This window comes from Letharia lupina (assembly GCF_014066315.1).
Source record: "Letharia lupina isolate WasteWater1 chromosome Unknown contig_16, whole genome shotgun sequence".
NCBI classification, from domain to species: domain Eukaryota; kingdom Fungi; phylum Ascomycota; class Lecanoromycetes; order Lecanorales; family Parmeliaceae; genus Letharia; species Letharia lupina.
The window spans coordinates 469,448-482,641 of NW_023502985.1; the positions used below are offsets into that span (position 1 = coordinate 469,448).

Consider the following 13,194-nt stretch of genomic DNA (forward strand, 5'->3'; position numbering starts at 1 on the left):
ATTAGCGATCTTGGTTACGACTAGCTACATCTTCCATTCATTGTCATTTTCTGTACTCCGCTCCGGGCCACTTGGCTTCTGATTGTTCCCAGCTAAGAAGACTTATCCACCACAGGGATGTTCTTGGACAGATGTTCTCTATATTCAGGAGTGCACCGCCAGCCACTGATCTGATGCACAAGATCTTCGATGGCGCTTGCCCATCTAATCAAAACATCCTCTTTCCATGCGGTATGCTGCAAAGAAAGACTGAAGGGCAACCCAGCGGAGTCAACACCGATTGGTATACAAATGATGGGATAGCCTATTAAGATTAGATCAGGCTGATAACGGCAATATGACACCATTGTTGGGCAAAGAAGCTGATAAGCAAGCAAATTTCAAGGCTGTGGGTCTCAATAGGTCATTCAATCTTGAAGAAGGAAAAGCAGGAAACACGAAAACATTACAGGGTTTTGCTTTATAGAGATCGAAAGAACTCAGCAGTTGTGTATAGACTTTTCGAGATATTTCGGATGACGAGAGAAAATATCGCAATGCTCAACGTACGCACAAAATGAAAGTACTTACCAGCCTGGGCAGCAAGCTGCTGTCCCGCGCCTTTCCGGTCAAACAAGATGAGCGCATCGAACACTGTATTAGTCTTGTTGTCCTTTAGCGCAGCGTCGATGCCCTCAGTGCGGCATTTTTGCTGGGTGTAATGCAGGGCTTGGTAATAGGTTTCCGTCGCTTCGCCGCAGCTTTGTATGATTTGCTGAAAGTTGTTCTATAGATAACGTCAGCCGAGACCAAGCGCTCTGTTCAATAAATGTGAAGCAGGGAAATATTGTAGAACATAAGAGTGAAGTAAAGGTGGTGGCGTGGCTCACCTGTCCTGTTGGAAATGCTGAGTGGTCACCGGGTTTGGCGCCTTCTGTACCGCTATTCTTTTGATTATACTCGAAGACGTCCTCCAGGGTCTTCATGCGCGTTTCTGAGAGTTCTGATAGATACGCGTTGATGCCCTGGAAAGCCTCGACCTTGACTACGGAAAACTCTGACTCTGACGGCTTGCCGTACGTCCAGTCCCAGTTGCCGTCTCCTGGTATACGATCCTCTGCACAGGGAAAGTCAACCTCGACGACGTCCGCTCCTGCCTCTTGGATAGCTTTAAGGACCGTGAGTGCCGTCTCTCTGATATCTTTGGCGACGAACTCCCAGCACCGTTTGTTTGGGAGGCCGAATCTGGCACCTTTGAGGCTACCCTTTGTCGTCAGGTACTTGGAGTAGTCTTTTCTTTGGGAGCGTGACGAGGAGCAGGTCATGGCATCCCTTTCGTCACTGCCAACGATTGCATTCAGTCCATGGACCGCATCGGCAACAGTCCTACCGAAGCTGCCGACGGTATCCATGCTTTTGCTGATAGGTATAACACCAGCTCTCGAGGTAAGTCCAAGAGTAGGCTTAATCCCGACAATGCCATTGATCGATGCTGGTCCAATTATTGACGTGTCGGTTTCAGTCCCAAAGGATACGGGTACGATGTTTGCGGAGACCGCAACTGCAGAGCCTGAGCTGGAGCCATCTAGAATCATATCAGTAGACTGATCATCCGTGACTCGCTTTGTACGAAAGCTTAGGGTGACACAAATCATTTTGGTTCTCCTTGAGACAGGAAATACGCTTGTGGTGCCCTTTCGAGACAGGGCAGCTTTTGAAAACGCTTTTCTGATAGTTCAATGACTCGCACAGTGGTTTGTTTGCAAAAACAAGCCCATACAGAAGATCCTTCCCATGTATGGAGTCCTAAATATGCTACAATGATACTCTAGCAACCAGCATTCTGACGTCAAAGAAAGGGGGAAAGCCATTGTATTCCTGGAATCTCTGCTCGATGCAATATAATAACTTACATGGACTACTGGAAAGATTGTACGGATTTCGCACTTGACCGCCGCGCGGAGAGTACCCGGTGGAGTAGTTCGATGATCGGACCGAAGCCCATTCACTCATATTAGCATGCCCTAAAATGATCGCCCCTGCGCGACGCAAAAGCGAGACTACATGGGCATCTCTGGGGACCTAGACCCCCTATGACTCAGCATTCCCTGGAGATTACCTTCAGATTTTAAACCAGTGTCAAGACCGAAGTAGTTGCGATGTGTACATACTTGACGGCTCGACACTGTTCACCAGGGGAGACATTGAGACGGATTGAACACTCACAATACTTCCAAGTAAAGCCCATGAGCCGGCCGTTGTTTGCATTTTGTCCTTTGTAGCCATGTTATCTTTGACTAGGATTGGTACGCCATGTAGTATGCCTCTAGCTTTACCCTGCAGAAAGTTTCGGAGTCAGCGATTTATCGAGAAATGACCCGATTTGCTTTTTCTAAAATCACACCTCTTGTCTCACAATGTTAAAGCTCGAAACTTCAACCTACTTGGCGTCTTTCGTCGTCCAATTCTGCAGCAATCTTAGTAGCGTCTGGGTTGATTTCGATGATACACTCGAGGTAGGGGTTGACGTTATATATACGTCGAAGGCAGAATTCGACATAGTCAACCGACGTAAAATGACCCTCTGAGAGATGTTGCTGTATCTCTTCCATAGAGCACTCATACAGGTTGAGACCTTTTAGTTCTTCAAGGCGGAACAGAGGCGATATATCTTGCTGGGAAAGATCGTGATGTCGGCGAACCTCAGTTTCGGTCCGAACCGTGTTATGTGCTTTTGGGGAGAGGAAATATGTTCTCACGGACCGAAGCATTGCTGATGTCGAATTGGAATCCCAGTCTTCACCTCAAAGTTCTCGAGATCGCTGGCTGGCTGAATGAAATAACGAGCAGGGAAAGATATGCGATGCGCTGGGCTGTTGCGCTCAGGAATATATCTTATCTCGAGAATTATCAAGCTCCATTCCCCGCATCGAGAGCATCTGACTTCAAGCTGACAGTGACGTAAGGTTCACGCTAGACTCAGCCAAATCGGCGGTAAAGGAATGTGGCCGCGCCCGAACAGCGGGCAGCGGGCAGCAGCCCCAAGGTAAAATATATACCCAGTACCTTACGGGCGTGCCTGCAAAGGCGCACACCGTGCTAGCTTAGTACCAGTACGATGTAAAGTAATTAGCACCATTTAATTCTATTGCTACGGTTATAGAAAAAGGCGAACCTTACCCCGCGAATAGTTATTTAAGTTTGAAATATAAGAAAGAAATTTCGTAAAGTAGACTATATATTCGACTAAGTAGAAGATTAAAACGTATTTATTAACTATAATTAAGACTATTTCATATCTAAAAGAACTTATAATTACTAATAAACTTATTATATAATTAATATATTTTAAAATAAAGCTATTAAACTCTAAAGCTAATCGTTTTAAATATTAAAAATAAATAGATTAAAATCGAGAGTAGTAATAGATTCTACGTAATCTGAATTAGAATTTAACTCTCTATTCATCTCTTTACTTTCTTTACTTTCTTTTATCTATCTTCTATTAAAATTTAAGAAAGATTAAACTATTTTATCTTCTATTAAAGTTTAATAAGTATTAAACTATTTAAAAGATATATTAATAGTCTATTTACTATTAAGAAATTTATTACTTAATTATTTATATATAATAATTCTATATAATAGATTAAATGATAATAGATAAGTAATATAGATATTAAAATAAATAGAGATATAGTATAATTAAATAATATTATAAATAAGTAAAATAAATAAATAAACTTCTATTAAGTAATCTTTAATTATTACTATTACTTATTAAGATATAATTCTAATTCTAATATAATATAAGAATATTTATTAAATTATATAATCTATAAATAGATATATATAAAGAAATACGCTTTAAAAAAAATTTAATACTAGTAATTTTATATAATAAATTCTTCGAAATAGAGATAATTCTTTAATTAATATAAATTAATATATATAATAGAATAAGATAGAGCTAAGCTAGAAAATATTAAATTTATATATATAGTTAATTATAAACTCGATAGATCTACGCTTTTAAATTAGATACTATAGATGAATAAATTAATATTCGTAATTATTAAAATCTCTTTTTCTACTTTTAACCTTTTAATAGCTTTACTATCTTCTATTTAAATTTAAATATTATTTTTTTCAACTATAGACCGTAATTTGCGCTTTCTAAAAATGTAAAAATCTCAAATTTTGATCTTATAGTTCTTTAAAGAAAAGAAATTTAAATATCGCTTACTAAAGATCGTAAATCAAATTTACTCGACAGCTCTAATTAAAAAAAAAAAATTATAAATTTAATTTATAGACATTTACTCGTATAAATACTAGTTAAATAATATTATTAATTTCTAAAGAGCGAGTTATTTTAAGATTTAATATATTATAAAATATAGTATAAGAGTATACTTATATATAGAGCTTTTTTAAAAAGAGAGAGATTTTATTTATAGTTAATATAATTTATAGATAATTAGATCTTAGCGTAATAAGTATCTAAGATTACGTTTAATTTAATAAGTTTAGAAATAAAATTTAAAAACTATATCTGAATATAAATAAGAAAGAATATAATTATATTATATAGAGAGATATATATATTACGAGTTAAAGTAAATTATTAAATAAGATAATATATAAAAATCGACTTTTATAATTTAATAAATAGAATTTAGAGAACTATAAAAGATTAAACTTCGAAAATTCTTATATTAAGTTAATTTATTATCGTAATTCTTATTATTATTATAAATTAATAAACGTCTATTAAGATTTAATAATTCTTATATCGTTAAAAGTCGTAGTATTTTATTCTATAATAGTAAGTTTAAACTTATAAATTCAATTTATAAAAAGTAATTAATTTTTAAATCTAATCTCGAGATTGAATTCGACTCTCGAAGAGTGAAAATACTTTAATTTAAGATTTACTTAGAACTATAAGATCGATTTTTTTTTTTTTAGATTATTTAAAAGCGAAAATTATATTTTATAATTTAAAAAAATTTCAAAGACTTTAATAGAAAAAAGAGAAGTTATAATAAATTAATAATAATAAGTTTATAAAGATTTAATTAACTTTAAATAAAATTAAATTTAATTAATAAAAAGTTAAATTTAATATCTATTATAGTTAATTCTTATTATTTTTTTATTTTTTTATTTCTACAATTTTACGAATTTTTATTAATTTTATTAATTTTATAATTTTATAAATTTTACGATTTTACGAATTTTACGAATTTTACGATTTCACGATTTTTTAACGAGGGAGATTTATGAATTCGAATCGAGGACGAAGTAAATTAGTTTCGAAATTTATTAAATTTATTACTACTCGATTATCTAAGCTTATATTAAAGAATATTCTTAATAGAGTAGATAAATTTTTAATAAGCGATATTTAAATTCTTTATCTTAAAGTATTTATAAAACTAAATTTTATAATTCTTTTTTTATTTAAAAGCGTAGATTACGTTCTATAATTAAAAAGAAAAATTATAAGATTTTAATAAAAAATAAAAAAATTATTTTAAAATTAAATAATATATATCTATTTTTTAATTAGAGCTATCGAGCGAACTTTAAAAAGCGATATTTAAATTCTTTATCTTTAAATATTAGTAAGACTAAATTATAATTATTCTTTTTTTTATTTAAAAGTCTATATTACGTTCTATAATTGAAAAAAGAAATTAAAATTTTTTAATAGAAAATAAGAATATTATTTTAAAATTAAATAATATAAATTTATTTTTCGATTAGATCTATCGATAAATTTAATAAGCGAACTTTAATAAGTAGTATTTAAGATTCTTTTTCTTTAATAGTTATTAGATTAAATTTTTAAATTTTTAAATTATTAAAAAGCGTAAACTTTACTCTATAATATAAAAAAATAATTTTAAATTTAAATAGAAAATAAAAAGGTTATTCTATTTATAAATAACGTATATCTATTTTTTTACTAAGAGATCTTAAGAGAATTATCGAGCTAACTTAATTAGTCTAGCTAAAAGATATAATAATCTTAAATTTATAATTAGTTATATATATAAATTTAAGATTTTATAGCTTAGCTCTATCTTATTCTATTATTAATATACGAGTAAAGACTTATAAATTAAATTCATAATTTTTTTTTTTGATTAGGGCTGTCGAGTAAATTTTAGTAAGCGATCTTTAATAAGCGATATCTGAATTCCTTGCCTTTAAATATCTATAAGACTAAATTTAGTAATTCTTTTTTTTTCTAAAAGCCCACATTTTGTTCTATAATTTAAAAAAAAAATCTTAAAATTTAAATAAAAAATTAAAAAGTTATTCTAAATTTAAATAATGTGTATCTATTTTTTAATCAAGGCTATTTGACTGTCGAACGAACTTTAGTAAGCGATATTTGAATTTCTTACGCTTTAATTATCAAAAGACTAAATTTAGAAATTATTTTTTTATCTAAAAGCCTACATTTCATTCTATAATTTAAAAAAAAAATCTTAAAATTTTAATAGAAAATAATAAAGTTATTAAAGGGTTAAAAGTAGAATAAGATATTTTTAATAATTGCGGACGTTAACTTATTTACCCGCGATGATTTAGTCGATCTAGTTAAAGAGTATAGTAACTCTAAATTTATAATTAACTATATATATAAATTTAAGATTTTCTAATTTAACTCTATTAATAGTAAAGTTATTAAATGATTAAAAGTAGAGTAAGAGATTTTAATAGTTACGGACGCTAGTTTATTTATCCGCGATATCTAATTAAAAAGCGTAGTAACTCTAAATTTATAATTAACTATATATATAAATTTAAGATTTTTTAGCTCAGCTCTATCTTATTCTATTATTTAAGATTTTTAACTTAGCTCTATCTTATTCTATTATATTAATACGAGTAAAGGCCTATAAATTAAATTCATAATTATTTTTTAATTAGAGCTATCGAGTAAGTAGGTGAGCGATCTTTAGTAAGCGAACTTTAATGAGTAATATTTGAACTCCTTGCGCTTTAATAATTATAAGATTAAATTTTAGAATTCTTAAATATTTGAAAAGCGTAAATAGCGCTTTAAATCCAAAAAAAATTCTAAAATTTTAATAAAAAATAAAAAAGTTATTTCTATTGTGAATAACGTATATCTATTTTTTTAATAAAGAGTCTCGAAAGGACTAGCGGGCTAACTTAGTCGGTTTAATTAAATAATATAATAACTCTAAATTTATAATTAACTATATATATAAATTTAAGATTTTCTAGTTTAATTCTATTTTATTCTATTATATATACTAATATAATAGAATAAGATAAAAGTATATATAATAGAATAAGAATTTCGAAATTTAGTCTTATAATTATTAAGAGGTAAGGTATTCAAATATCGCTTATTAAAGATCGCTTATTAAATTTACTCGATAGCTCTAATTAAAAAAATGATTATAAATTTAATTCATAGGCCTTTAATCGTATATATTTATAAGTTATATAAATAGTTTAATTTAATTATTAATCTTTATTAGTAGACTTTATATTACGTAATAAAGCTATTAAATAAGATAAGATTATTAGAGACTTTTATTCTTTAAGAGTCTTAGACTAAAGATAAGATCTCTTAAACTTCTTTATATATAGTATTCTTAGAGTCGTTATTATCTAATAGAATAAATATATATTTAAATTATTATTCCATAATATAGAATAGTAGTTTAATTTGTTCGCGATCGACGACGCTAACTGTTATCATATGAGGCTAGCCTATGTAACTAATACCATTTTCGGTTTGAATCAATCTTCTGAATCACATTGCTGTCTAGTCTTGCGAATTCGTACACGACCCGGCAGCGAATTGACCACGGCGCATCGTTCTCGGGACCAGCACAAACCCACACCTCTTTTCAATTCAGTAGTCCACTGTAATTGATCTCTGCAGACGCAGGGAAATTCCATTTTACAGCAGCCGTCGTCAGAATGCCCCTTGCGGAAGCCAAAGCAAGTGGATAGATGGAAATCCTGCCAATGTGTTTTCAGTCCCAAGAAACCAGCCCATATGGCCCACGGCACTTCTAGTATAGAGCCAATGCGATCCAAAGCACCTCCTTCGTCCACCTACCCTAAAGCAAGCTCTTCAGCGTCGTCAACGTAGCCTTCGATGTTCTCAAGTAGGTCAATGAACCCCCTTGCCTTGGCTCCTTGGGCCTTATCCCTTCTTAGGCGTAAGGACAGATCCTGTCATCATCCAAAGAAGGATGAAGGCAACGCAGACTGCAGTAACTAAAAGCACAGGAATACCAATTTCCCAGAATTCGAACAGTGTCCCAGTGGCGCCTTGTGTCAGTTCTTTGACGTTCATGCCGTAGAAACCGGTTAGTAAGCTCATGGGTGCCACGATCCCAGCAAGTCCAGCAAGGAACACTCCTATCTTACCGAACTGCTCTGCGACCTCGCGGCCGTGATCTAATCGCTCGGTGATTTGAGTGGTGCTGTAGGAAATAACCTAGGGAACAGCATTCAGGGCTGGTCTTGAGGCATGGAATTCGACTCACCAATTGAACCAGCGCGTCATATTGTCTCATATATGTTTGGCAAAGCCTTTGCTCTTGTCTTATCTTCTCTCGAGCTCTCGAGGCTTCGAATTGTGCAGACTCTGGTTCTCGCCGAGCGAAAGGCAGGATCATCATCATCGCTGGCATCTGCAATAGGCTCTGGAGCTAGCAGTCGCTGGACCGAGAGGAAGAAAGACTGGAACTCCTCCAATCCGGCGAGATACCTGTCGATGCGTGCGAGTCTGTTCGATTTTTCTAAGATAAAAGGTAGGTCATCGAGTTTTGGAACATTACAAAGCTGACGATCGTCAGCAGATGTCCCAACTACGGGATGAGCATGGATTCCGCCGACCTGGGGCGATGAGCCGATGGGGTCGAAAATGTCGAAGGTGAAATCAAGCTGCTCCGCCGTCGTTCTCAGTGTGGCAAAGGCTAGTATCCAGACGCAAACCAGTGCCTGCGGGCCTAATGCATGGCTATCCAGGATCCGGCTCGCGTATATACTACTTATTTCTTGCGCGAGGCGGAGTGGGCCAACGAAATTCGTGATCAAGGTGCCTACAACACCGACAGTTAGTATGTAGAAGCGCCATCGAGTTATAGCTTACCAGCACTGGTTGCTGTCGGCAGGCAAATGACCATTCGAAGTCTTGTTTGCCGCATAGAAGAACAAACAGGGGCACGGTTACCAACGAACCATATCTGCGTGTGGAGCCAGATAACTTCACTGCTTAGCCGTCGCTGAACCGAAACAACGTTCGGGTCGGCCGCCTACATTGAGAGTCTTCACCTGCATACGTTGGCCCGCCAAGTGTCTGTCTCGATACAGTCTCCAAGTCCAGACACCTGTGGCCCCCAAGATGAAGATTTGCGACCTCCTGGTAGTATGGTATTAGCCTTTCCACTATTTTGATTCTCCCGACGTGAGACCCACATCTAACAAGCTGCTAGATCATCCCACCACGTTGCTGTAGCTCCCTAAGATTTTGTGCGTTTATATCCATGGGGGCGAGCATGCCTACATCCATCGAGTCCTGTGCGGATCTCTAGCCTAGCAGAAGTAAGCTTGGTATTTACAGTTTGGAGCGTAGTCGGGGTACCTTGAGATGCTGCCTGAGTCCCTCGCGGTCCCCGAGTCCTCCGTGCCATGTAGAAGCGTCGAACCCTCGATTGGGAGCGTTTGGAGATGTACTCTGGTCTGAAAGTATGTCATCGTATATATGTATGTCGCAACCTTGGCTCTGATAGTAGTCACTGTCTAGGCTCGAACGCAAAGAACTTGGGCCGGAGGCCGGCTCTTCATTGAGGAAAGGGGTGGAGTCGGGGCGAACGGAGCCAAGCTCCATGTCACCGTTGCTGCGCTGTCTGTTGCGGCCTGCATACCCCTTGGCTGTTGCTGCGCTCACTCAGAGGGCAAGGATGGTGTTGAGAGAAGAAGGTGAGGCAGCCATGGTGTCAGGTGTCTGTTGTCGGGGTCTTCCGAGGCTGTCGTTTCTATTTTGAGAGGCAATTATGTCAGCGTGTCTAGTTCCTTCATGTTCTATGCATGCGTTCCTTCTACATCCTTCCATGCATATTCCATCATTGTTCCTTTCATGTAGCTAGCCATAGATAGTAGTGCTTTATTCTCCATCAGCTATATAATAGCTAATAGCCCCACTACTGAATCTATATACTTTCTATCACCACTGCTATACTACGCTGAGAGGTTATAAGCTTTTAATTAATACTGGTAATATATCAACATTTTAATTATATTAAATTTTAAAAAAAATATATATATATATCCTTCTAGCCATAATAGGCAAATTAGGATAATAAGACGATGAAGGTTAATAGCCTATTATATCTATATTAGAGGAGTTATAGAAATTATATAACTTATAAACCTAGAAGATAAATTAAATAAAGTTTAAATAATTATAATTTAAAAAGATCTTTAAATTCGCTATATTCTTATCGATAGTTAATATTTCTACATTTAAGAGAGTATTCAATTAGGATCGCTAGTATTAAATAATATATAATTATTATTAGATAGCTAAAATATATTTAATTCTCGCTAAAATATTAATCTAGTTATAAGAGAACGAAGAGTATAATAAATAAGAGTTCGCTAACTTATAGATTAAAGATAATATACGTATATCTCTTAAGTTAGATAACTATATTTATATCGTAGATATCTATAATATATATAATATAATTAAAGTACTCGAAGATATATATAAATTTAAAGGATATATCTCTTATAAAGTACTATAAAGAATTATTAACTATATAAGCTTAGCTAACTATAAAGAAGTTATTAAATATATTAAGACAATTAAAAAAGCTAAAATAAAACTCGTTAAGTTAGATTATTAATATATATAAGAGATTATAATATTCTTCCTTTATAAACTTCTCTTCTCTTACGAATTATTTATAAAAATTATCTTAAATAGTCGAGGTAAAGACGTTAACGAAAGGCTGTTAAAATTAGATTTCGACTATATTATCGAATAACTTCTTAATTAAAAACGTCGTTAGAAACTAATTAGTATTAATAACTTTAATAATAAGGCCATATTCACAAATAACAAGAATAAGAGAAACGGCGGTAAGAATAATAACAACATTATCCTCTGACCTAAGTGTGACGACTGCGGTCGCCATTATAGTAGGACTTACTGGCTATTTAACCTCGATTAGGCCTTCGCTAAGTAGGTTAAAAGAAATAAGAATTATATCGAGGAATTTAAGAAGAAAAAGAAGGTTAGTAAGCCTATTACCTCTATCGAATTTATCGAAAAACTAAAAATAGCAAGGGCGGCTTATGCGAAGGCTATTACGATATTATATAATAACGACTAATATTTCGATAATATAGCCTCATTTCATATAACATATTTCGAAGCCTATTTCGTTAAGAAATTAATATCCCTCGAAAACTCTATTTTAATCGAGACTACTAACGAAAGGATACTTAAGGTTACTACTGTAGACAATACTCTACTAAAGACCCTTATTAAGAATAATAACGACGAGAATAAAGAATATATACTTATACTTATAAACGTCTACTATATCGAAGATCTATTTATAAATTTACTTTCTCTAAATATATTCTAATATAACGATCTTACTTATATTAGAAAGAGAGATTATCTAAGAGTCTATAATAATAATAATAATATCGTCTTTAAGAGAGAATTAATAAATATACTTTATAAGCTAAGATTTATATTATTTAAAGCTATAATAACTAAAGAGATTACTATAGTCGCGATTATTAAGAAAGCTAATTACTAAAAGATAATAGCTATTAAATAGCATTAAGTATTAAACTATCTAAATTTCGATAATATTATTAGACTATTAACTATAGTAGAGAGAATAGAAATTATAAATAACATTAAAAAATAATTTTATAAGTCATATATCTATAGGAAATAGAAAAAAACTCTAAGTTATAAATTAATAATTAAGATAGAAAATACTTTTAATAGTATTTATATAGACCTCTTTAATAGCGAATTAATATTATCTCGCTCTAAAGGAGGCTATTATTATTACTTTATAAAGATTAATTAAAAAACTTAATTTCGATAGATAGACTTCTTAAAAATCAAGTGATCGGTCGTTTCCTTTAGCCCAGAGGTCGTGGTATATACCGTCAAGATCTCATATCATACGATATGAAATCATGCAAATCTCAATAACTCATATCATATTAGAGTATGGTATGGCAGGTCAATATCCCATATCATACCATACCTTTCCGGCCAGTAGATTAGGTATTTAAGTTACTATAAAACTTTATTATTATAATTAAAATATAGTTTTATATTATCTCTAAGTGTATTCGCTCTAATAACGATAATAAGTATAATAATAAGAAAATTCGAGATTAACTAGTCTCTTAAGATATATAATAAGAGTTAATTATACTCGATTTATCTAAATAGAATAATATTAATAAATATATTAATAGTATTCTTACTTAGAAGATATATATCTAGTTAATAATTATAGATCTATTATTAAGTCTATAAACTAAAGTAATTAAAATAGCTATTCTAAATATAAATTACTTATCTACGACTTTATTAAGAAAGATAATTAGAATATTATATTAGACTCTTATTAAAAAGAAGTTAAATATAATTTATCTAAGGTTATTTAAGATAATAGTTTATATCTATAATTATAAGTATAAATAAAAGAAAAAAATAGTTAAATAAGAGTTTAAATATATTTTATTTAACTATAAGAGATTTAATTAATATCGACTATAGAATAAATGTAAATCTTATTTAATACGGCGATATAATATCTTATAAAGATCTTTTTATACTTTTACTCCGTCTTATAGTAATACTAAAAATAAACTAAATAAGATATTAGAGAATAAGAATGTTATAAATACTATTATCGTCGCTAGAAGAATTTTATTATCTCTAGAAGCTTCTTCTTTACTAGCTATAAATAATAAGATAATAATAAATATATCTAGAGAAGACTCTAAGATTATAATTTAAAATCCGTTTATAGGCCTAGGAAATCCTAAGATCGACTATATTTTAAATTTATCTAAACTAAGTAACTAGAAGAGTGTTATTTTTAATATATTAAATTTATTTATATTTAATTCACTAAAACGCTTATAGCGAATTAAGAA

At 32.1% G+C, this 13,194-nt stretch overlaps 2 protein-coding genes across 2 annotated transcripts; both read right to left on the reverse strand.

Moving 5' to 3' along the window:
* Positions 1–92: 92 nt before the first annotated feature.
* Positions 93–2,750, reverse strand: HO133_002953 (uncharacterized protein; the record flags this gene model as incomplete). Its single annotated transcript, XM_037293877.1, has 6 exons — positions 93–304; positions 571–766; positions 870–1,564; positions 1,893–2,061; positions 2,206–2,316; positions 2,424–2,750. 6 exons carry the CDS (start codon positions 2,748–2,750, stop codon positions 93–95), a joined length of 1,710 nt encoding a protein of 569 aa, XP_037149955.1.
* A 5,435-nt stretch (positions 2,751–8,185) lies between these two features.
* Positions 8,186–9,877, reverse strand: HO133_002954 (uncharacterized protein; the record flags this gene model as incomplete). Its single annotated transcript, XM_037293878.1, has 9 exons — positions 8,186–8,482; positions 8,532–8,556; positions 8,756–8,829; positions 8,884–9,089; positions 9,140–9,253; positions 9,307–9,409; positions 9,466–9,478; positions 9,554–9,582; positions 9,632–9,877. 9 exons carry the CDS (start codon positions 9,875–9,877, stop codon positions 8,186–8,188), a joined length of 1,107 nt encoding a protein of 368 aa, XP_037149956.1.
* Between the last annotated feature and the right edge of the window lie 3,317 nt (positions 9,878–13,194).